Below are 26,552 nucleotides of genomic sequence, written 5' to 3' on the forward strand. Positions count from 1 at the left end.
GTGTTTATTGATATGACCTCTTGTCATTTGTTAACATTTACATTCTTTTAGTGTTCCAAATCCCCACTTGTTCTTTATCTCTGTTTGGACATTTGTGTTAAATGTGCTTATAAAGTGAAGCTATATCTATGGTTACAGAGGACAGTAGGTGCAGAAGGAAATACTAAATGTCTGCATTCATATTTAAAGTTAATTTTAGTTTAAACATTAGTGACATTGATTTCATGGAAAACAGACACTGTCTTTAATTTAATTCTTCAGGATAAGTCTTTCAGTGGATTATTTCTTTAGGAGCAGGTTTTGACCTGCATTTATATCTAGATTATATGATAAATTGCATTTTAATGGAGTTGAAATGTAACTTACCATCGTTGTACCTCTACATTACCATTTATCCTACTGGTTGGATCAATCCTCATGATAACCATGAAGTAAATTAGCCTTTTTGCTAGGGAAAAAAAAAATGTCAGGGGTAACCAGAAGGAATTGCAACTCTTAGGTTAAAGAATGTAAATTTTTTATATTACTAGGCTGTGGATTTCAATTTCACTCTGGAATTTCTACATTATTTCAAAGTATAGTATTTTGAAATAATTTAGATGTAAGGAAAGAGAAAAGCCATTGTATGAACAGTGGTAACATGTTTTTTATTATATAGCCACATGTAGAATATTATAATCACTTTTATTTTTATTTCTTGTGTATTTCATATTCCAGCTGTCTTGAGGTAGGAGTTGAACAGAAATCTTTCTTTTTAATTGATAGCAAAGACTCTTAGATAAAGAGGCCTGGCTGAGTTGTTGGGGTATTTTCTCCTCAACATTGCCTAAGTTTTACATGTCAGTAAGATAATACATTACATCAGATTTGTTTAGTACAAAGTAATATAGCAAACAGCTCTAACTGTAACATTATGTATGTATATTTCAATTAAAGCTCGTATGTTCAAAAGCAAAACCACATATCTTGAGAATCAGTGTTTGTGTTACAAAGCTAAATAAAATGTATTTTATTTTATCAAGCAGATTTTTTTACAATGCAGTTTTATTTTTCAGTTGCTTATTTCTCTTCAAAAATAAAACCCTTTTTTTATGTACTCACTTTCCCTGCTGGCTGCAAACCAGGTATTTAAACAAAAATAAAGGATTGCCAGTTTTGCCAGCTGGGGATGAGAACCCGGCTGGTGAAATGTGGGTTCGGGAGGCAGTTAATCCAGCTTTTATGCTTTTTATGGTTTTATGAAAAAAGAGGTTAAAAGCTACATTTGGCTCTTTATTGTATGTACCACTGTTTTGTTGCTGTTGTAGGAATGCAGTAAAAGGTTACTTAGATTTAAAAAAATTTGTTATTAGGTAAAATCTTGCATCTATTAGATAAAGGCCTACAAACAGCACATTCTACTAATTTGATGTGGGAGAGATTCAAAAGTCACTGGTATTTAAAAATTATATATACAGCATTTCCTTTAAGTACACAAGTAGAATTCCTTCTACTTCAAGTTGTTTCTTGTTTTCTATATGTTCTCACATTACTCATTTCAAACAAGTAGAAATTTTAAATATTTTTGGCTAAAGATAGAAACTAGAATTTATTGTTTTCCCCAAAAACATCTTGCTTAGTTTGTTATTTACAAAAGGGTTTTGGAAAAATGTAGAAACTGGACTTATGTTTATATATTGCCAATGCAGTTTCTAGTTGTCTTTAGCCACAAAACAATGATACAATTGAATTAATACTAGGGATGTAATGTACAATATGATAAATATGGTTAACATGCTGTATGTTACATATGAAAGTTGTTAAGAGAGTAAACCCTGAGTTCTCATCACAAGGAAATTTTTTTTTCTAATTCTTTAATTCTGTTTCTGTATGAGATGATAGATGTTCATTAAAGTTATTGTAGTAATCATTTCATGATGTATATAAGTTAAATCATTATGCTTTACACCTTAAACTTATACCATGCTGTATATCAATTATCAAGCTGTATGTCAATTATGTCTTGGTAAAACTGGAAGAAAAAAATCTTTTCGTAGCATTTGAAAACACTACTAAATAGATCTTTAGGTAACATAGTTTTTTTCTTAAAATTACATTCTCCACCTTTAAATACCCTGTCTACCAAAGTGCCTTTCATAGTATTTATAGTAATCATAGTGTAGCTGTCAAAAATATTATGTGCATTTTACAAAATTATTAGTTAAATTTTAAATAAAAGTCACATAGGCGTAATCTTCAACAACATACTTAACTCAAACTAAGAAAGTTTAGAACATGAGTACTACTTTGTTCTATATCAAATTCTCTCCAATGTCATCAATTATAAGATTTTTTTGATTGATTAATTTCATGTATATGGTTTTCTTGATCTGTTTATCCCAAAGTTAAGAGGATCAGATAAAATAAGCTTTAAGATTATTCAAAGATAGTATCTTAAAATAAAATATTGAAAGATCCAAATAGATAAAGAAAATTCCATTGGATGAGAAACATATGCAGTAGAAAGGTAAAGCAAATTTTACCTTTCTGGGATAAATGGCGCGTCATCATGTTTCAGTTTGAACAGGTTGCTCTAATAGCCTAACTTATACTTGCATATTGTTTCTTACTAAATTCATTTTACATGTAATGTGTTTTAGGAAATAAATTTAAGGTCATATACCCTACAAATATTGAGTCCATAATTTTTATTGTTTGTGTTTAATAGAAATTGTTGTGAGGTACTTAAACTTTGGATACCAAAGTTTATTACAACCCAAACAGTAAATCTTTATATTCACCTGTTGCTTAAATATTTCCTGAAAGAGTTTAAACATGTAGGGGCCTCCAAAAGTTTTTATATTTATTTTCATGGTTGTCATGCCCTGGACTCTTCTCTAGTACATTGCATTTGTTTATTCCTATCTTTCACTGTTTGATTTGTAGTAGTTGGTTCTTCTCAGTACAAGAATGTGGTAGACACATTATGTTCTCTATAATCAGCACAGTTTAGCTCTAAGTTGTTACTTAAAGTCCATGTTAGTGGAACCAGAATGAAAAATTAAGTAGGCCTAAATGAAAATACGCAAATAGTTTTCATTTGATCCTTAGGGCACTCATATATTCATTTACTAAGAATCTGTTGCAATACCTTTTTTGGTACCCAGTCATTTCTGGATATATATTGAACATTTCACATATTTGGTGTGATTTTTATCTTTTGTAGGATGCTTCATAATTTAAATGTCAAGATCTCAGAACAGCCTACCTAGGTTATGTAAAAATCTTATGTTTTATAAATAATGCTTTAAAAGCTAAGTGTAAAAATTGATCTTTTACTGGTTTCACTTTTAGGTGTTAGAAGATAATGACTATGGCCGAGCCGTGGATTGGTGGGGCCTTGGGGTTGTCATGTATGAAATGATGTGCGGGAGGTTACCTTTCTACAACCAGGATCATGAGAAACTTTTTGAACTAATTCTAATGGAAGACATTAAATTTCCTCGAACACTCTCTTCAGATGCAAAATCATTGCTTTCAGGGCTCTTGATAAAGGATCCAAATAAACGGTAAGACACAAATAGCACACAGTGAGTTACTGATGAATGTGGTTAGGAATTGTGATATGGAAATTAACTCAAATATAACTAACTCCAAGAAGCAATGTATTTGGTATAGACATCTTCCCACTGAGACACTGACTTATTTTTAACTGCATAATATAGAACATTTAAAAAATTTCCTCAACTCTTTCCTAACTTGGAAATTTTATACAGATTTTACCACATAAAGATTTTGAGAGTTTTATGAACAAACAGTTTCTTAATTGCCATGGTGCTTGCTATTGTGGGGATAGGAGGATCCCTTTTTTCCTCTCAGTCTCTGGGCTTTATATTTCTGCTGATTTACATTATAAAACTTATAGAACTGTCTCTGTACTCTCCTCCCACATGTATGCATATTAACATGTCTAACTACTTTTTTTGTCTTTGAAGATAATTCTTTTCCACGCATGGCTGAAAGGACTAATGGCAAAAAATGTCTTTGCATACTTTGTTTTTCTACTTTTGTAGCTATAGCTATGACCTGAAGAATCCTACAGCTCTTTGCTTAATGAGCTATAATATTCGTTGTTCATGTTCATATATTTATTTACACATACATTTTATAAGTCATACATGAAATGAGTATTAATTTTAAAATGTCACTTAATATATGTGTTTGTATATACATATGTATATTCTTTGTTCCAGTAGATATATATGCATATCAGTATGTCTCTGAAAATCTCTTAGACCTTAAGCGTCCCATTTCATATATTGTTTAATCTTTTGTAACACCTCACATAATTTTTGTTAATGTTCTGTTTATGGTTGATGCTCAGTATGTATTTGTTGACAGACTGAATTAATGAGTGAAGGAATAAATGAATTTTAAATTGTGGGCTTTGTCTACCTTAGAGATAGTTTCCATCACATACTTCTAGCTTTTAAATTTGTGAGGAACATGATTTTACCTTCAGCAGAAATAAGCAAACATAATAAAAGAGGTGCCATCTTTTTGCTTTGTGAAGAACCATTCAAACATGTTTCATAATTCTAGTAACTGAAACCTTACCTTATATTTATGAAGTGATTTTGTGTTCTTTGTCAGGGCATTTGCACATCTCTTGTTTCCCTTGCTTTTTAGTAGCCTGTGGAGTAGGTAGGATAGATATTATTCTCATTTCCATTTGACTGAAGAGAAAATGAGGCCCAGGGAGGGTTAAGTGATTTATCCTAGTTCTCACAGAAAATTCGTGTAGAACAAGAATAGAAATCAAGTTTATACGTGCCTATTTGATATTTCTCTTGTATCTTCTTTACAGTGCACCGTTTTCTTAGTTTAGGTTTTAAAATGTATTCCATTTGATGTTATTGTTTCACAACTATTGTAACAAGTGGTACTTGGCAATAGATAATCTTTATATAGAGCTAGGATTTCAATTTTATCTAGTTGAGTTTTGGATCTAATATTTGCCTTAGATTTCAAGGGCAGTGAACTTTTAGCCCATCTTTTTCTGACTCCTTCTGGTTTTCATGTCTATGTCTCATTCATTTTTTTATTGTCATTTCCCACCCTCCACCCGCACCCCACCCCCTGGGGATAGCACGTAGTAGGTATTTAATAATTGTTGAACACACGTGAGGTAAATTTCTAGAATGTTAGTGGCCTGGTATGTAGGACAACTCTTAAAGTTTTGTCTACCCAGAGGTTGATATTGTCTAAAGAGAAGATGTGGTATTTTTAACTATCTGTTATTTCCTTTTAAGGTAGGTATGTCAAGCCCCTCCACTGCTACATTAAAATACTGGGAATGCAAGGATGAATAAAATGGACAATCTCTGCTCTAGTTCATAGAATAATGTGGGGCACACAGATGCTCAGGTTAAACTACATACAAATGCTTTTGAAATTATTAGCTGTTAAGGGGATTGGAAAACTTGAGCTGGCTCATGAAGGAGTTGCAATTTGCAGTGGCTTTCATGAAGAGAATTTTACATGTAAATAACAGCTAGAATTGCAAATGAACATGGCATTTGAGAAGTTCAGCAACTGGAGTGTAGAATATGAGTTGGGTAACATTGGCAGATGAAGCCAATATGTTAGGTTGTAAGGACCTTATCTTTCTTAGAAAATATTTAATCTTTATTCAGAAGGGGATGAGAAGCCACTGAATTATTAAAAGTAAGGGATGGTGTAATCAGGTCTGTGTTATGAAAAGGTAACTCAGGAAGCTTTGTCATGGATAGATTAGAACAGTGAAGTGCCAGGGGCATGTAGGCAGAGTAATTAAGAATACATATGGAATTGTCCAGATAAGAGATGGAGTCCTTCCTAAAGCAGTTGTAAAGAGTGCTAAATAGAACTTTATGAATGATTAAATAGAAATGGTGAGGAAGGGGAAGGAGTCAGGATGCCTCTGAGGTTTCCAACTTGGATGACTAGTTTGGAGAATGGAGTTATTATTAACAGAGAAGGAGTACAGGCAAAGAAAGAGGCTTGATGGTGTGGATGTTGATATTAGTTTTGCTATACCGAGTCTGAGGTATCTAAAGAAAACCTAGATGTCAAGCAGGCAGCTGAAAATAGTACCAGTGCTTAATAGAAACACAATAACTAATTTTCTCTGGGTATGTGTCCAGTGGTGGGATTCCTGGGTCATATGGTCAAACTAAAAACTATTTTTAGTTTTTTAAGGAACCTCCATACTGTTCTCCATAGTGGCTGTACCAGTTTACATTCCCACCAACAGTGTAGGAGGGTTCCCTTTTCTCCACCTCCTCTCTGGCATTTATTGTTTCTAGATTTTTTGATGATGGCTGTTCTGACTGGTGTGAGGTGATACCTCATCGTAGTTTTGACTTGCATTTCTCTAATAATTAGTCATGTTGAGCATCTTTTCATGTGTTCGTTGGCCATCTGTATGTCTTCTTTAGAGAAATGTCTATTTAGGTCTTCTGCCCATTTTTTCATTGGGTTGTTTGTTTTTTTGATACTGAGCTGCATGAGCTGTTTGTATATTTTGGAGGTTAATCCTTTGTCCGTTACTTCATTTGCAAATATTTTCTCCCATTCTGAGGGTTGTCTTTTCATTTTGCTTATGGTTTCCTTTGCTGTACAAAAGATTTTAAGTTTCATTAGGTCCCATTTGTTTATTTTTGTTTTTATTTTCATTACTCTAGGAGGTGGGTCAGAAAAGATCTTGCTACAATTTATGTCAAGGAGTGTTCTGCCTATGTTTTCCTCTAAGAGTTCTATACTGTCCGTCCTGACATTTAGGTCTTTAATCCGTTTTGAGTTTATTTTTATGTATGGTGTTAGGAAGTGTTCTAATTTAATTCTTTTACATGTAGCTGTCCAGTTTTCCCAGCAAAGATGAACTTATTTGCAAAGCAGAAATAAAGACACAGATTTGGTATCCACAAACTTATACCAAGGACAGAAGGATGGGGTGGGATGAGTTGGGAGATTGGGATTGACATATATACACTACTATGTATAAAAGAGATAACTAATGAGAACCTACTGTATAGCACAGGAAACCCTATTCAATGCTTTGTGTGACCTAAATGGGAAGGAAATATAAAAAAGAGGGGACATATGTGTACGTATAACTGATTCACTTCGCTGTACAGAAGAAACTAACACAACATTGTAAAGCAACTATACTCCAATAAAAATTAATTTAAAAAAAAGAAACACAAAACTGAATATTTGGATTTGGGATCTGTAGATATCTAGGAGGTAGCTGGAGCCATGAGAATAGTGAAAAGAGTAGAATATAAAAAGAAGGCAGCCTAGGACAGAGTCTTGGGAAATGTCAAAATTTAAGAGGTAGAAAGAAGAGAAAGAGCCAACAAAGGACCCTTCCAAAAGTCTTTGGAAACGTAATCAAAGATAGCACTATAGTATACCTCTTTATTATTCCTATTCAACTATTTTCAATACTGCCTGAATTTCTCTGATACTCTTTACCGAATTGCTATCAGTTCCATCAAAGAGTCAGCTCTCATCTTGCTTTTATTTCTTATTCTGCATTACTTTATGATTATTCTATTAGTATCTCCTTTAGCCTCCTATGCAAATTTTGTAGGAAAAGCATGACCTCATGTTCCATTCAATAACACAAGGAAAATGTGAATTAGATGTTGTTTCTAGTTATGAAGAATCCATAGTAGCTGAGGATTTTAGTTTGGCTTTCTGATATGGGAATTTGGTATTCTTAGACAAAAATATCTTAATGTAAATCACATTTTGATATAATTTTGAAGTTTTAAATTGTATATTAGGGAGTCATTGACATTGAAATTTTTGACAGTTTCACACTTTGAAGAAGCTTGTGTTAAAGAATCTCTACCAACTTCTAAAATGGTAGCCTAAGATTATATTCTTAGTCGTTGTATAGCATTCATGGCCGATACTTCAATTTTATATGTATTTGATAAATATAGATTAAATGCTGGCTATGTCCAAAGCAAAACTATTGCTAGAGAATTGAGGGGTGACATAAAAATGAAAAACTGAAGCTGAATTAAAACCTTTGAATTACAAAAATGTTTACGGTTCTCCATTCCAACTGCTACCTCATCCATCTTCTCATATATATAATTAAGATTGAAAACAGTATTGAAATAAACAATAACATAAATGTAAGAAAATACAATGAACTGCTGATTTTTCTTGTGCATACTACTTTAATGCATACTTTGAAATGTTGAATAATTCTTTTCAGAAGCCTGTGTTTTGGTGTTTCTGCTTTTCTGGCTCCCTAAGCACAAGCTTTAAAACGCTTTTTGGATAATCCAGTATTGAACTCTCCTCTCCAAAGAATTTGCATTCTACCAGGAGAGAGACATATACAACTTGAAATAGAATGAAAAAGAGTGAGGCCAGGGAGTCAAGTGCCGAGTGTTAACTAAATATAGATTTGCCAGTCTGAAAGTTGCAAATATGCATGCAACTATTATGATCTGATCCAATCTAAAAGTTCCATATCAGGAGTGTAGTTTATTCTGTATGAATCTTGAGATAGGAGACCTAGATAGTGGGAACTATAGGATCATCACTACAGATATTCAGATATCAGCTAATTGTTTTATTTTCCATTCTGACAATGTGTCAGAGGATCCTGGATTCTTCCCAGTCATGTATTTCTTATACCTAATAATAACCAGAGTTCATTAAAATTGTATAATTGTTTGTTTTCTATGACTTACTTGCGTTTCTTCCTACTCAGTGTTGTGTTGGGAGTTGAAATGTACCAGCTTAGAATAGCCAATTGTTAAATTTCAAAAATTTTGTGAGCTGGTTGTTGAATACAGTCATTATTAAAAAATAAATTATAGGGCTTCCCTGGTGGCGCAGCAGTTGAGAGTCTGCCTGCCGATGCAGGGAACACGGGTTCGTGCCCCGGTCCGGGAAGATCCCACATGCCGCGGAGCGGCTGGGCCCGTGAGCCAGGGCCGCTGAGCCTGCGCGTCCGGAGCCTGTGCTCTGCAACGGGAGAGGCCACAACAGTGAGAGGCCCGCGTACCGCAAAAAAATAAATAAATAAATAAATAAAATAAATTATATAAACTTACAGTTAAATCAGGAACATTAAAATCACGGGTAAAAAATACTCAAAACTCATCACTCTTTAATAATGTTGTTAAATTTTACTCTTATCTATGCTTCTGAGGTTACTTATCTATTTTGCTTATTATATATTTTGAGGTTAGAAATACTATATAATGTTTTACTTCCACACATCTTGTATCAGTAAAAATAATAATATATATAAAATCCATTATATTGTATATGCATAATTTCCCTCAGAGAGCTGATTGTTAAGCATTTACCAGCACATATCATTTCTAATGCTGAGTAAAATCAAATAAAACTTGCTGTATCAAATTCAGATTTAAATAGGTTTCCTTTCTTTTCCTCTTTCTTTCCCTGTCCTTTCTTTTTTTTTCTCTTTTTCCTCTTTCCCTCCCACCTTACTTCCTTCTCTGTTTTTTTCTGTTTCTCTCATCCTTTCTTCATAGTGACTAGTAGGCACTGTATGAAACTGAGAAAGCTAGAAAGCACCTGAATTTCAGATTGTGTCAGGTATCAGTTGAATAACAGTACCTTCAAAGATGGGGTGGGAGTATTTTTAAATTTTTAATTTATATTGAAACTTGCATAGCATATTATATTGCAGTGATATTTCATAGATTAAATTTATCATTTCTGTGAAAATTCATTTGAGATATGAAAATACTCCATGAGTTTCTGTCTGTTAGCAATGCCCTCCAAATTGTTTTTTCTAAGTAATTATCTAGTCTTTTCAGAATTTTTGTTAACAAGGGTGCATTTTGACTAAAGTCGTTCTAAAATAAATTTGGTTTATAGAATTGACAATAGCTACCATTTATTGTGCTAGGTACTTACGTTATTTCTAACCCTTGCAATAATCCACCAGGCTGGTATTATTAATCCCGTTATACAGATGAGAAAACTGAGATTAAGCAACTATTTTATTGTCATATATCTCATAAATTTCCGAGCCGGTTGCCTGTTTCAGGTTTGTCTCCAAAGCCTATACTCTTTTCAAATACCGTACTGTCCTAAGGCTAGTTCTTATTAATAGCATATTAGGAAAATTAGATCTTACAATTTATTTTAAAAATAAAAGCTTTTTATTTTTATGGCTATTTATCACAAGAACTATTTACACACAGAAAATTACATTTCACAAAAACTTTGTAGTTATGCATTCAGCTTATGTAAACGTTTTATACTCATTTAATTTTATTTCTGTCCTCGCAGCCTTGGTGGAGGACCAGATGATGCAAAAGAAATTATGAGACACAGTTTCTTTTCTGGAGTAAACTGGCAAGATGTGTATGATAAAAAGGTAGGTTATCTTCATGGCATAGTGTTTATATATTTTGGTTAAAATGAATTTACAGCAAAAAAATTTTTAAGTGAATAAAAGTTAATGATGTAATTATATTTTTCATTTTTACTCAGTCATTTAATTGAATGTAGGACTCCTTAGCACAAAATTTTCTTGATAGTTTTGACTCCCGAAATGCATTTTGAAATGTTATTCAATGTGATCAGCTTTTCTTTTTTTATCACAATAATTTGTTAGTTTGCTTCTCATCATTTCCTTAATTCATAAAAAATAAAGGCACCAATGTTATGTTATTCTTCAGGAAAATTAACTAGCAAAACAATCATAATTTTAAAACTTTGTCTCTATTCCTTTCATTTTAAAGTGAACTCTTCATATTTATTTATACAATTTCTTATTTTAAAAGGAATTTAAAGCAATTTAGTTTTAATATTTAACAAAGTAATAAATTTATTTGTCTTCTTTGGAACGTCTCTGTTATTTGAAACAAAACTTAAAGATCCAGAGAATGGATGCTACAAATTACATAATTTTATTTTTACTGTAATCTGCTTAGTATTTGTTTTGAATACTGCAGTGTTTACTTAAGTTTAGGAACAGGAAATTATTGTGTTTGTTCTATCTTTTAAATTTTTAAAATTTTATTTTTACTACTTCAGATATTGTTAGTACAGACACTGATTTTTATATTTTGATTTTCAAATGCTCATATAAAAATTTTACTATGAAATTTTTATGTAGTTCAGCATTTGCTTAGAAATTTTATCTAGTCAGTTTGTGTAGTTAGTCCTTCCATTTCAATTTATTCCAGGTTTCCATATTTTTCTCTAAAACATATATCAGTCAACATTTATGTAGTGTCTACTTTGTGCCAAATATTCTTCTCTATTAACCCCTAAAGATAGAATGACATAATATGAGTTATGAGGAAGTGAGATGAGTACTTCATTTTTGTATTATGTTACAGTAATAGGGAGTGTGGTGATTTTGTAAGCATTTCCTGTAACTAGGTGTTTAAAATAGTTGCACCATGTTATGATACCTCTACTCAAACTTCACTTCAATTAAACTTAGATCTCTTCAGTTTGGTGCTTCGTGACCACCTAGAGGGGTGGGATAGGGAGGGTGGGAGGGAGACACAAGAGAGAGGAGATATGGGGATATATGTGTATGTATAGCTGATTCACTTTGTTATAGAGCAGAAACTAGCACACCATTGTGAAGCAATTATGCTCCAATGAAGATGTTAAAAAAAAAGAACTTTTGAGTTTCTACCATGTATAAAGCACTGAGGTAAGTACTGGATCCTTCTCAAACCTTATGAGAAGCTTGTGACCATTCTTAAGTTTCCTCAGTGTTTATTAACTTCATGTAGACAGTTATACATCCACTTTATAACACTGATGATATTCTTTATGAGTTGCATCCATATATAGCCCCTAATGCACTATGTACTGTTTATCATGTCAGTACAGTATAAAAGAACATGAAATTGGGAGACTGGGATTGACATGTATACACTAATATGTATAAAATAGATAACTAATAAGAACCTGCTGTATAAAAAAATAAATTAATTTAAAAAAAAAAGAACCTGAAAAAGAAATCTGAAAAGTATCAGGATCTTGGCATGTCTCCTAGAAATAATACATGGTCAGAGGTTTTCTTTGGCAGACAAAGTTATAAGCCACAACTAAATATTCCTTTGATATACCCTGTCTGAGGAGGATTCCACCACAACCACCACCAACAACATATGACAGAAAGAAAAATTTCTTTAAGAGACAAATGTGGAGCACCAGTATGGCACTGCTAACCTTAAAGAAGGGGCAAAACATGGACTTTCTTCAGTCCTATTCAGAGAGTAAGATATGCTACAAAGATTTCGTCATCAGCATGCAGCTTTTCATGTTAAATTGTAGTTTGGCATCACCTAGAGAACGCTCTGAGAACCCACCTACCACACAGTGAAGAAGCAAGGCTTATCCTGTCACTGTTCCACTGGGCTCAACATGCCCAGAGCGAAGGTACTATTAAGATGTCTACTCAGGCAGCTCCCTTGTAGTGAATGGAACTAGAGAAGCCAGCAAGTAGGGTAGGAGAAGGAGCTGCCAAAGCACAGCTTTGGGTGATATATGTGAAGAAATGAGTTTAAATTGTTAGTATGTTGATAAAAATAGTTGCTACTTAATTTGAGCAAAGGTGTTAGCTATCTTGCATAACGAAGCACAACCACAAAAATCACAAAGTTTCTACACTCATTTACGCCTGCTACAGGTTTACTCTGGGGGTGTGGGTAGTATACTGGATGTCAGATGAGGTACTAATGTTTTCAGCCATCTTCACACACCTGAAGAAGAACAACATCATAGCAGCATGCTTAAATTTTGAGACTCCTTCTAAAAGGATGTGAAAATACAATTGGTTTTATTTGGGTTTGTATTGTATCACTAACAAACAAGGAATCAATTATAGGAATGCTAATGCCAGTAGCTATTTTAATGAATTCATTTGTAATTCTAATGTTTTCAAACATTTTTAAGGGGTCCTATGTCTTTAAAACACGTAACTTATTCATAAAAGGTTAATTCATCTCTAAGATCAGGTATTTTTTATTACAGTTTTACTAATTGCTTTGGGACATTTACTATTTTTATAGATTTATTACATGATTATTGGCCATTTTTCTATATATTGTGGCAGACCTAGAGATGAAGGCACATGTAAAGATCCTGGTATCTTTAGGGGAAAGCTAAATCTCTTCCTAGGCAAAGTTAAAAGTGAATTAATCTTAATTACAAGTATCATGATGTACCACTCTAAAGAACTTGGTACTGGAAGCTGGAAATACTCATCCTGGATCTGCTTCTTCCCTCTTGTGTGGAAGTGGACAAGCTGTTTTACTTCCACATAAAATTATGATCTTTGAAGTATCTTCAAGCTTTAGGATTCTCTGGTAGGATATTTCATAATATGAATTAATCTAGTTAAATTTCTATATAAGATTTATACTCAGTTTGTCAATGTCTACAAAAAAGTCTGCTGGGATTTTCTGTGAGATTATGTTCAATTTATAGAAAAATTTGGGAAGAATTGGCATTTGAACATGCTATACGTCTACATTTATTTAGGTCTTCTTTAATTATTCTCAGGAATGTTTCTTTAATTATTCTCAGGAATGTTTCATAATTTTCAGTGTTTAGTTCTTACCCATATTTTGTTAAATTTATCCATAAGTATTTCATGTCTTCTGATGTGGATGGTATTTTTAAATTTCATTTCCATATTGTTTGCTACCAGTAGAAATAGGCTTGATTTTTGTATATTGACCTTGTATCCTACAAGCTATTAGTTTTAGTAGCTTTTTTGTACATGACTTAGGGTTATCTAAATAGATGATCATATCTTCTATCAATAAAAAGTTTTACTTCATTTTCAATCTGCACGCATTTTATTTCTTTTGCCTTATTATATTGGCTAGGACCTTTCTACAAAGTGGAATAGAAATGGTGAGAGTTGACATCCTGGCTTTGTTTCTAATCTTAGGGAGAAAACATTTTTTACCATTAAATATGACGTTAATCACATCTAGCACCTAAATCTTCATTACTAAATGTCATTCTCCAGTAAAAAGAACCAAGGTTATTTGGAGAAGTAGTTGATCCCACAGCTGGGATGGGGAAAATGAAAGAAGAGCCCAAGGAATTTTGTGGTACCAGAAAATAAAAAAACGAAGGTAGATGGAAAAAGGTGCATGTTTGTAGGACACAGGAGCCAACCTTAAATAATTCCCAGTGGTGAAAGCTGGAACAATTTTAGTAGCAAAACAAATATTGTATATGACCAAAAAAATAAGATACATATCCATGAGTCTATACTGCAGAAATTAATGATTGAACAAATAGATAAAATATTGAGAAGAGACATGTCTTCATTATAGGTGAATTCCAGTTAATAAATGTAGAAGGAATCAGGAAAATAGAAAATTACCATTAAAACACCAGAGTAAAAATTGCTGTATGCAAGATTCACCAATGAATGTTAAAATTAGTGGGCAAAAGTTTAAGAAGGAGGATATTTGCATAGTGTCAACGTATCTTTCCCCAAATACTTATTTACAAAGATTAAAAGAGTAATTTTACAGTAAAAAGCCCTGGCAAACACTGTCTTAAACCAAGTGATCAAGATTAATATCACCAGTAATAAGACACTGAAATCATTATAACCCATTATATGATGCCCTGAGAAGGCTGTATCACTTTTGTACTATATTCCCTCAAAATGCATAACCTCAGTATAATCATGAGAAAACCTAAGAAATCCTCAAAAGTGTCAACTTCATGTAAGGCAAGGAATGATTGTGGAACATTCACAGATTGGAAGAGACTAAGGTGGCATGATGACTAAATGCAATGTGGGGATTCTAGATTGGATCTTGGAATAGAAAAGGGCCATAAGTGGAAAAACTGGTGGAATCTAAATAAATTTGGTAGTTAATACTTCTGTACCAATTTAATTTCTTAGTTTTGATAACTGTACTATGGCTGTATAAACTATTAGCATCAGGGGAAGGTGTGTAAAGGATATATGGGAACTGTTTGTAGTATTTTTCTAAGTCTTTTCTAAGCCTAAAATTATTTCAGTATAACAAGTTATAAAACTTTGATCTAAGTGTAGGGTTTTTAATACCTCCTTTATTGGGTTGAGGAAGTTCCTTCTATTCCTAGTATGGTAATAGTTTTTATCATGACTAAGTGTTGATTTTTTTTTTTTTTTTTTTTTTTTTTTGCGTTATGTGGGCCTCTCACTGTTGTGGCCTCTCCCATTGCGGAGCACAGGCTCCGGACGCGCAGGCTCAGCGGCCATGGCTCACGGGCCCAGCCGCTCCGCGGCCTGTGGGATCTTCCCAGACCGGGGCACGATACCATGTCCCCTGCATCGGCAGGCGGACTCTCAACCACTGCGCCACCAGGGAAGCCCTAGTGTTGAATTTTATAAAAAGTTTTTTGCATCTATTGCGACGATCATATGGTTGGTCTCCTTTATATTCTGTTAAAATGGTGAATTGTATTGATTGTTTTTCTAATGTTAAATGAACCTTCTATTCCTGGGGAAAAATCTGCTTACTGATGATATTATCCTTATTATGTATTGCTAGATTTGATACAATGTATTTTTTAAAGGATTCTTTGCATGCTTAAATCATGCATGATACTGAGGTGTCATCTTTTCTTAGAATGTCTTTGTATGGTTTTCATTTCAGGATCATGTTTACCTTTTTAAAATGAGGTGGGAAGTATGCCCTCCTCTTCAATTGTATGGAATTATTTCTGTAGAATTTATATTAAATGTTCCTTAAATCTTTGGTAGAATTTAACAGTAAAGCCCCGTGGGCCTAGAGTTTTCTCATTGTTGGGAGGTTTGTAACTATGAACTTAATTCTTGAATAGTTAAGGGACTATTCTGGTTATCTGTTTTTTTCTTGATTGCGTTTTGGTATTTCATGGATTTCATGGGATTTGTCATCTAAGTTTGCTAATTTATTGGCTTAAAAATGTTTGCAATGGGGGCTTCCCTGGTGGTGCAGTGGTTGAGAGTCTGCCTGCCGATGCAGGGGACACGGGTTCATGCCCTGGTCCGGGAAGATCCCACATGCTACGGAGAGGCTGGGCCCGTGAGCCATGGCCGCTGAGCCTGCGCGTCCAGAGCCTGTGCTCCGCAATGGGAGAGGCCACAACAGTGAGAGGCCCGCGTACCGCAAAAAAATAATAAATAAATAAATAAATAAATAAAATGTTTGCAATATTCTCTTTATATCTTTATAGTGTTTGTTGTATATGTAGTGATGACTTCTTTTATTCCTGATATTGGTATATTGTTTTTCTGTGTTCAAAGTCATTAATTCTCATCTTTATTATTTCTTTATTCTGCTTCTTTTGAGTTGATGTTGCTTTTCTTTCTCTATCTTCTTTAGGAGGAAGCTAAGATTATTGGCTTGAGACCTTTCTCTTTTTCTAACATAAGCACTTAATGCTATGTTTCTATCTAAGGACAGTTAGCCATGCTTTGCGAATTTTGATGTGTTGTGTTTTCATTTCAAAATATTTTTAGTTCCTCTTGTGATTACTTCTTAACTCAGGGATTATTCAGGAGAGTGTTGTTCACAATTTCCAAATATATGGATTTTTCAGACATCTTTCTGTTATTGATTCCTACTTATCTATGGTTGGAAAACATATTTCATATGATATTAATCATTTAAAATTTATTGAGATTTGTTTTATGGTCAATAAAATGGTTTATCTTGGTGTATGTTTCATACACACTTGAAAAAAAAATGTGTATTCTACTTATATTGCATAAAATATTCTACCAGTATCCATTTGGTCAAGATTGACAGTGTTGTTTATGTCTCCTATATTATTACTGATTTTATGTCTACTTGTTCTATCAGTTATTGAAAAAGGATCATTGAAGTCTTTAGCTATAATTGTGGATTTGCTTGTTTCTCTTTTTAGATCTGCTTCTTGAATTTTGAAGCTTCATTGTTAGTTGCATACATAGCAATTTAGGATTGCTATGTCTTCTTGGTGAATCTACCCCCTTTTCATTATGAAGTGTTCTTTCATATTCGTAACATTAATCTTTGTTTTGAAATCTACTTTGTCTTACATTAATATGAGTAGTCCAGCTTCCTTTTGAATTTGTATATTTTTCCCATCTTGTTATTTTTAACCTATATCATTATATTTAAGTGTATTTTCTCTTAGACATGATATAGTTGATTCTTGCTTTGTTTTTTTGGATTTTAATGTATGAGGATTTTATTTACAACATTATTAACGACAACAACAAAAAAATTAAACATAGGTTACTGCAGCTGATCCTGTGAGATTTAAGAAGTTCCATTTTAAATAGCCATCAAATTGTCCAAAGATATACAATACTAAATCTGTGGTTTTCTTTATGAATTACAGTGCTCATATTTTAGGCAGTCCTTTTTTTCTTTTTAATAAATTTATTTATTTCTTTTTGGCTGCCTTGGGTCTTCATTGCTGTGCACGGGCTTTCTCTAGTTGTGGTGAGCGGGGGCTACTCTTTGTTGCAGTGCGCGGGCTTCTCATTGCAGTGGCTTCTCTTGTTACAGAGCACAGGCTCTAGGCTCAGAGGCTTCAGTAATTGTGGCTCTCGGGCTCTAGAGCACAGGCTAAGTAGTTGTGGCACATGGCCTTAGTTGCTCTGAGGCTTGTGGGATCTTCCCGGAGCAGGGCTCGAACCCATGTCCCCTGCATTGGTAGGTGGATTCTTAACCACCGCGCCACCAGGGAAGCCCTAGGCAGTCTTTTAAACATATAAATACAAAAGAAATGAAATCACTTATTAAAAACTTTGTTAAATGAAGGGTATTTTAAATTTACATTTATGTTGTCCTTGTAATAATACATGCCCAATGAAAATCAGGAGCTTGAAGGGCAATTACACTTCCTACCTGAGTGGACAGTTAGAACAGTCAATCATTTTCAGTTTATCATAAACCACTCTGAACTTACTATGAGATGTAGCTAAAGTCAGAATATAGGAGTTAGGGAGAATATTCCTTTTTTGGAGGCAAGTAAGCCCACCAGAATTAGCATGGAAAATAAACATCCTATTGAAGAATTCTAGGCAGAAAAATTAATGTAGTCAATTTCAACCATGCTGAGCTGGCTTAATTTTTTCATTGACTTGTATGATGTCATTCTTCTAAACCAAGTGTGTTTAAGTTCTTTTAGATCATCCACATCTTCCCCCAAAAAGGTTTTCATCAATAGGAATAGCATCGATGGCTCCATTTTTCTGTTCCTTCCCTTCATTGTCTTCTTCCAAATCACTTCTTTTGCCATTTTTAGCCCTACCTCTGTAAGCTTTGCTTAATTTATCTCTTTCTGAAGTATGTGTGCTGAAATCTTTCAAGACTGGCTACAGTAATACCTGTTTCATCTGCATCGCTCATTGAATCATTAGCCTCATCTCCACCTGTTCCCTGGGTGTAACAGGTATCGTCTGCTTCCTCCTCATTATCATCAGCTCAGGATGAAAATCAAACATCTCACAACTACTGAAAACTAGTGCCTACCCCGTTTTGAAGTCTGCTTTCCTTCTTTGCATTTCTTGCTTAAGTTTATCAATCTCTTCTTGTTTTTTCCTTGCATGTAAGAAAAGGTTCTGGAGTTATTTTGGCAGCATTTGGACCTAGGGCAGAACACTTTTTCAATTAGATCTTCTAATGAAATTCTCTGTTCTTTCTCTTCTTTCCTTTTATAAAAGATAAAAGTATACAATACAATATGAATACAATACAAATCCAGGAGGAAGTGTATCATGATACATGCAAATATCTCCCCCTCCATGGCATATCCAAAGCCAGCCATATTTGTTGTTTTCAGTAGCTTCAAAGAAATGTCTGTACACTAACAGTTTTGGAGTTTTTCTCTTCTACCTCACTGTGGTTGTTACTGCTTCTTCCAGTTTTTCTCTCATCCCAATTAACTGTAGTATACTTTTCAAGTTCTTCACTGCTTGCATCAATCACATTTTCTCATGACAGTCAAGTCATGAGAGAACTTATACTTATCTCCTTTAGTGCTCTGCCCATGCACATACCACAGATTTAGGATCTGCACCTTTACCTAGTTTTTGAGCAGCAACTACAGGTTTGAATAACTCATTTAGCTCTTGCAATTCTTACTTTTTGTCATCTTTCTTCGATTTCTCTTTGGCTTCCTTTTATGCTACCTGATGTGGATTTTGTTGACCAAATTGAACTTGATGAGTGACAGCCTTGATAAACTTTTGTTGCGTTGCTCCTTTCTTATTCTTTAGACCAAAAGTTTTGTCTCCAATAATCTTCTTTTTTCTACTCCACTTTTTTGCTTCCCCCAGCCTGAGCAGGTTTCTTGGTTGGGGGGCAGGGGGCATTGTGGAGACAGTTGACACCAGCCAGACTTCAGCACAGTTGTATACCATCAGGGGATCTGGACCCATGGCAAGAGGAGGAAGATGAACACACAGCCACCTTAGTCACTATACCATACCTTGATTTTTCCTTATTCATTAGATAATATATGACTTTTTTTTTTTTTTTTTTTTTTTTGGCGCGGTACATGGGCCTCTCACCGTTGCAGCCTCTCCCGCTGCGGAGCACAGACTCTGGACGCGCAGGCCCAGCGGCCATGGCCCACAGGCACCGCCACTCCGCGGCATGTGGGATCCTCCCAGACCAGGGCACGAACCCATATCCCCTGCATCGGCAGGCGGACTCTCAACCACTGTGCCACCAGGGAAGCCCAATATATAACTTTTTTTTTTTTCTTTTTGCGGTATGCGGGCCTCTCACTGTTGTGGCCTCTCCCGTTGCGGAGCACAGGCTCCGGATGCGCAGGCCCAGCGGCCATGGCTCACGGGCCCAGCCGCTCCGCGGCATATGGGATCCTCCCAGACCGGGGCACGAACCCGTATCCCCTGCATCGGCAGGCGGACTCTTAACCACTGCGCCACCAGGGAGGCCCCAATATATGACTTTTAATGGAATGTGCAGCCCATTTTTATTTAATTCAATTATCGACATAGTTGGGTTGAAATCTGCCATCTTGCATTTTGTTTTTTATTTGTTTCTTTATCTGCCTTCTTTTGGATTTATTGAATATTTTTATGATTCCATTTTATCTGAGCTATTGTGTCATTAGCTATACTCCTTTGTTTTCTTCTCTTGAGATTGTTTTAGAGTTTTCCATATATATGCTTAACTTATCACACTGTACCTTCAGTTAATATTATAAACATATCACTTTCAATAGCATTTTTCTGTTTCCCCTTCCATTCTTTATACTATCATTTTCATGTATTTTACTTTCATATGTTATAAGCATCACAGTACATCAAAATTCTCTTTAGCTTTAGACAATTATATTTTAATGTGCTGAAAAATGCTTTATATTTACTACTAGAAGCACTCTCCATTCCTTTATGTAGATCCATGCTTCCATCTGGTATCATTTTTTGTTTTGTTTTCTTTTTTTCTTCTTCATTGTTTTTCTTTAGCCTTTACTCTAAAGCTCATTTAGCTCCATGTCTAAAACATGATCCCCCTAATTTGGAAGTATTCATGGAAAAAAGAATGCATTTGAAGGAAATACAGGCTTGGAATTGATGGGAATGTGACATTTCAGAGGGGAGACCAATGTAAGAAGAAATAAAGTCGTTATGATTGAAGTGCATGAAATAATTCTGAAGCTGGGAAGAACCAGCAATTTATGGTAGATGCAGAAAATGGGGAAGTGAGCCTGTTAATTTGGTATTGTTTCTTGAAAATTTAGCTCATGTTTGATTGATCCACCTACTTACCAGAATTATAAATCCTGAAGTAGGGGAATGACATAAGATGATTGGACCTTTTCAAGTTTGTTGGTATAGACTTTTAGGCAGAAGAGTTTGGAAAAACAGAATCTCATTTAGAGACTGCTGCAATGTTACAAGTGTTATGCGGTAGAGTCCAATGAAACAGAATAAAGGCAATGAGGAAGGAAAAGGAAATGTGAATTCTATAGATATTTTAAAGAAGTAAGAATTAGTAATCTAGTCTGACAATCCTGGGGAAATGGGGAAGGATTATTGCTGGTTTTGGTAATAATTTAATTTTAAATGGAATTATCTCGGGGCTAGAAATACAGCACTAACATTTGGAAATGAGAGCAAGAATCAGTAAGGAAATTCAATGAATTTAAAGTTGTGGGAATGGATTTCCTCTATAAAAAGGAGAGGAATCGAAAATAAATGGGAAAGGGGAGGAGACTTAGGGAGAGAGACACAGGGGGAGGGAAGGTATGAGAACACTGAGAGCTCTGATTGAGTATTAAAAAATATCCGTGGTCAGGAATGGGAGTTGGTTTGAGGACACATTTATGTAAGGTGTGTCAAGGTCCTTTGTGAAGTATTATTTTAAAAGTTGCAGTGGCACTTTTCTGACTGAATCATGGCTCTCTATTTTCTGGTTGAAAAACTCAGCATGAGGAGTTTGGTGATTGATGACAGTCATGCCAATGTTAGTGATTGTTATTGTTTTCAAAAAGCAAGGTTAGACAAGTATAACATGAACACTAACATAGAAGAGAGAGAAGCTAAAAAGATGCTTCTAGGTAGCTTCATGTTGATATTCTCCTTATCCTACTCAAATGGTGGTTGAGTCTAAAACTTCAGGTCAAAGAAAGATGAGCCACAAATATCTACCAAATGTTCTGACAGTTTAACTTTAAAATTACTCTCTTCTGTTGATTGTGAGGCATTGCACTGAGGATATAAAAGAACACAGACAGCTGTCAAAACCAACGTTAGTTGTGATATGAAATGCAAATGGTTTAAGCTGTAAAAGTCCTCAAGTGGGTTAAAAACAAAATATAACTAGATGTTCTGTACAAGAATCTCACCTAAAACAAAATTACACAGAAAAGTGTAAAAAATAAGAGGGTGAATAGAGGTTTAACAGTCAAATGTCACAAAAAGTAAACACAGACAATTATAATATTGAGCTAAGTAGATTTCAACACATAAATATTAAATGGGAGAAGTCAAATTTTGGCATAATGAACAATAGTATGATCTCCAACATAAAAAGTAAAATTTTTGCAGCATAATAGCATTTATGTGCACAAAACACTATTAGAAATGCCAGAAGCCCTGATAGAAATGCAGTTTCTTTCTTAATGTGGCAGATGTTCATCAACTTTTTGATCTTTTGAAAGAGCCAGCTTGTGATTTTGGTGATTTTCTCTATCAGTTTTCAATTTTCAAATTTATGGATTTATGCTCTCGGTTTTATTTATTTTCTTCTCCTTATTTCAGATTTTATTTGCTCTTCTATTTCTGGTTTCCTAAACTGGAAGCATAGATTATTGCTTTTCCATCTTTCTTTTCAAATGTATGATTCAATGCTATACGTTTTCCTATATATACTGTTTATAGTGCATCCCACAAATTTTGATAAGTTGTATTTTCTTTTTTTTTTTTTTTTTTTTGTGGTACGCAGGCCTCTCACTGCTGTGGCCTCTCCTGTTGTGGAGCACAGGCTCCGGATGCGCAGGCTCAGTGGCCATGGCTCACAGGCCTAGCCGCTCCGTGGCATATGGGATCTTCCCGGACTGGGGCACGAACCCGTGTCCCCTGCATCGGCGGGCGGACTCTCAACCACTGCGCCACCAGGGAAGCCCTATTTGGTTAAAAATATATTTAAATTTTTCTTAAAACATCTTTTTGACCTATATGTTATTTAGAACTATATTATTTAATCTCTAAGTATTTTTAGTTTTTCCAGATATCTTTAACTTATTGATTGCCAATTTAATTCTATTGTTGTTTGAGAGCATACCTTTGTATGATTTCTGTTCTTTTAAATTTTTTAAGGTGTGTTTTATGGCCTAGAATACGGTTTGTCTTGGTGAATGTTCTGTGAGCTTAAGAAGAATGTGTATTGCTACTGTTGTTGGAGAAGGCAGTCTATAAATATCAATTAGATCCAGTTGGCTGATGGTGCTTTTCAGTCCTTACTAATTTTCTGCCTGCTGGATCTGTCAATTACTGATAAAGGGATGTTAAAGTTTCCAACTGTAGTAGTGAATTAATCTATTTCTCCTTGCAGTTCTATCAGTTTTTGTCCATTGTATTTTGAAACTCTCTTGTTACATGTGTTCACATTAAGCATTGTTATGTCTTTTTGGAGAATTAACCCCTTTATCATTATGTAATGTCTCTTTTAATCTGTGATAATTTTCATTACTCTGAAGTCGGCTGTGTCTGAAATTAATATAGCTACTCCAGCTTTCTTTTGATAAGTGTTACCATGGTTTCCCTTACTTATTTTTTAACCTGCAATTAATGCAGTCTTAGATCACATTAGTTTGTTTTTTTTTAATCAAAGTACAGTTGACTTACAATATCCTGTTAGCTTCAGGTGTACAGCCCAGCAATTCATTTATACATATGTATATTTTCTTGTCTTCAGATACTCTTCCCTTATAGGTTATTGCAAAGTATTGAGTATAGTTCCCTGTTCTATACAGTAGATTCTTGTTGGTTATCTATTTTATATACAGTAGTGTTAATGCCAACCTCATAATTTATCTCTCCCCCCACCCCCTTTCCCTTTTCGTAACCATAAGTTTGTTTTCTATATCTGTGAGTGTCTTTCTGTTTTGGAAATATCGGTTTTGGAAATAAGTTCATTTGTAACTTTTTTTTTTTAGGTTCCACATATAAGCGATATCATATGATATTTATCTTTCACTGTCTGGCTTGCGTTACTTCACTTAGTATGATAATCTCTAGGTCCATCTATGTTGCTGCAAATGGCATTATTTCATTCCTTTTTATGGCTGAGCAATATTCCATTGTATATGTATACACCACATCTTCTTTATCCATTCATCTGTCGATGGACATTGAGGTTGCTTTCATGTCTTGTCTATTGTGAATAGTGATGCTATGAACCTCATGTATCTTTTTGAATTATGACTTTCTCTGGATATATGCCTGGGAGTGGGATTGCAGGATCATATGGTAGCTCTATTTTTAGTTTTTTAAGAAGCCTCCATACTGTTCTCCATAGTGGCTGTACCAATTTACATTCCTGCCAACAGTGAAGAAGGGTTCCTTTTTTTCCACACCCTCTCCAGCATTTATTATTTGTAGACTTTTTGATGCTGTCCATTTTGAGGAGTGTGAGGTGGTACCTCATTGTAGTTTTGATTTGCATTTCTCTAATGATTAGTGATGTTGAGCATCTTTTCATGTGCCTTTTGACCATCTGTATGTCTTCTTTGGACAGCTACATGTAAAAGAATGAAATTAGAACATTCTCTAACACCATACACAGAAATAAACTCAAAGTGGATTAAAGACCTAAATGTAAGACCCAATACTATAAAAATCCTAGAGGAAAACATAGGCAGCACACTGTCTGAGGAATATCTTTTTGGATTCATCTCCTAGAGTAATGGAAAAATAATAATAAACAAATGGGGCCTAATTAAACTTAAAAGGTTTTGCACAGCAAAGGATACCATACACAAAATGAAAAGACAGCCTGCAAAGTGAGAGAAAATATTTGCAAATGATATGACTGGCAAGGGATTAATCTCCAAAATGTACAAACAGCTCATGTAGTTCAATATCAAAAAAACAAACAACCCAATCAAAAAATGGGCAGAAGATTTAAATAGGTATCCCCTCACTTTTAATCTCTTTGTGTCTTTATATTTAAAGTGGATTTCTTGTAGATAACATATGGTTGGGTCTTGTTTTTTTACCTCTCTGACGGTCTTTGTCTTTTAGCTGTTTTTAGACATTGACATTTAAAGTGACATTGACATAGTTGAATTAATATCTGTTCATTGAATTAATAGTTGAATTTATTTTCTATTCATTATCCTGTTCTTTGTATCTTCTTTTCTTTTCCACTTTTTACTTTTTTTCTGACTTGCCTGGTTTTAAGGGAGCGTTTTCTAAGACTGCATTTTTCCTTCTCTCTTAACTTATCCTTTACACTTCTTTTAAATTTTCTTAGTGCTTGACCTTAGAGTTTGCAGTCTATATTTATAACTAATTCAAGGCCTTTTTCAAATAATACTATACCACTTCATGGATAGTACAAGTTCCTTATAACATTGCTCTCATTAATGTCACTTGTCCATAACCTAGAATTATTGTACATATTGTTGCATTATTATTTTGAACAAACTTTTTTTTTTTTTTGGCTGCATTATGCAGCTGCAGGCTCTTAGTTCCCTGACCAGGGATCGAACATGTGCTCCCTGCATTGGGAGCACAGAGTCTTAACCAAAGGACCACCAGGGAAGTCCCATAACAAACTTTTTTTTTTTTCTATTGGAGTATGGTTGCTTTACAATATTGTGTTAGTTTATACTTTACAGCAAAGTGAATCAGCTATATGTATAAATATATCCCCTCTTTTTTGGATTTCCTTCTCATTTAGGTCACCACAGAGCATTGAGTAGAGTTCCCTGTGCTATACAGTAGGTTCTCATTAGTTATCTATTTTATACATAGTATCAATAGTGTATATATATCAATCCCAGTCGCCCAATTTGTCCAATCCCCCCTTTGCCCCTTGGAATCTATACGTTTGTTCTCTACGTCTGTGTCTCTATTTCTGCTTTGTAAATAAGATCATCTATACCAATTTTTTTCAGATTCCACATATATGCATTAATATACAATATTTGTTTTTCTCTTTCTGACTTACTTCACTCTGTACGACAGTCTCTAGGTCCATTCATGTCTCTACAAATGACCCAATTTCATTCCTTTTTATGGCCGAATAATATTCCATTGTATATATGTACCACATCTTCTTTATCCATTCCTCTGTTAATGGACATTTAGGTTGCTTCCATGTCCTGGCTGTTATAAATAGTGCTGCAGAGAACCTTGGGGGTGCATGTGTCTTTTTGAATTGTGGTTTTCTCAAGGTATATGCCCAGTAGTGGGATTGCTAGGTCATATGGTAATTCTATTTTTAGTTTTAAAAGAACCTCCATACTGTTCTTCATAATGACTGTATCAATTTACATTCCCACCAACAGTGCATGAGGGTTTCCTTATCTCCACACCCTCTCCAGCATTTATTGTTCATAGATTTTTTGATAATGGCCATTCTGACTGATGTGAGGTGATACCTCATTTTAGTTTTGATTTGCATTTTTCTAATAATTAATGTTGAGCATATTTTCATGTGTTTGTTGGCCATCCATATGTCTTCTTTGGAGAAATGTCTATTTAGGTCTTCCACCCATTTTTTGATTGGGTTTTTTGTTTTTTTGATATTGAGCTGCATGAGCTGTTTATATATTTTGGAGATTAAGCCCTTGTTGGTTGCTTCATCAGCTATATGTAAAAGAATGAAATTAGAACACTCCCTAATACCATACACAAAAATAAACTCAAAGTGAACAAATTTATGTCTAATTATTTTAATTAAGAATATGGAAAAAATATTTAATCTTCGTGTATTCCTTCTTTAATACACTTCCTTTCTTTATGTAAATCTGTTTCTGACCTATATCATTTGCCTTCTTTTTGATGAATTTCTTTTAAC

General features: G+C 34.3%; 1 protein-coding gene and 1 pseudogene across 4 annotated transcripts in view; one reads left to right on the forward strand and one right to left on the reverse strand.

Annotated features, from left to right (window-relative positions):
- The window catches only part of AKT3 (AKT serine/threonine kinase 3), a 406,674-nt gene that overhangs the window by 318,072 nt on the left and 62,050 nt on the right, over window positions 1-26,552 (forward strand). For all 4 annotated transcript variants that reach the window (XM_060090902.1, XM_060090903.1, XM_060090905.1 and 1 more), the window contains 2 exons: window positions 3,334-3,548; window positions 10,318-10,405. In XM_060090902.1, the coding sequence (XP_059946885.1) occupies window positions 3,334-3,548; window positions 10,318-10,405 (303 nt within the window). The remainder of the gene's footprint in view (window positions 1-3,333; window positions 3,549-10,317; window positions 10,406-26,552) is intronic.
- The window catches only part of LOC132483817 (zinc finger CCCH domain-containing protein 15-like), a 33,205-nt pseudogene continuing 24,796 nt past the window's right edge, over window positions 18,144-26,552 (reverse strand).

The sequence above is a fragment of the Mesoplodon densirostris genome, chromosome 2 (assembly GCF_025265405.1).
Source record: "Mesoplodon densirostris isolate mMesDen1 chromosome 2, mMesDen1 primary haplotype, whole genome shotgun sequence".
Classification (NCBI taxonomy): Eukaryota; Metazoa; Chordata; class Mammalia; order Artiodactyla; family Ziphiidae; genus Mesoplodon; species Mesoplodon densirostris.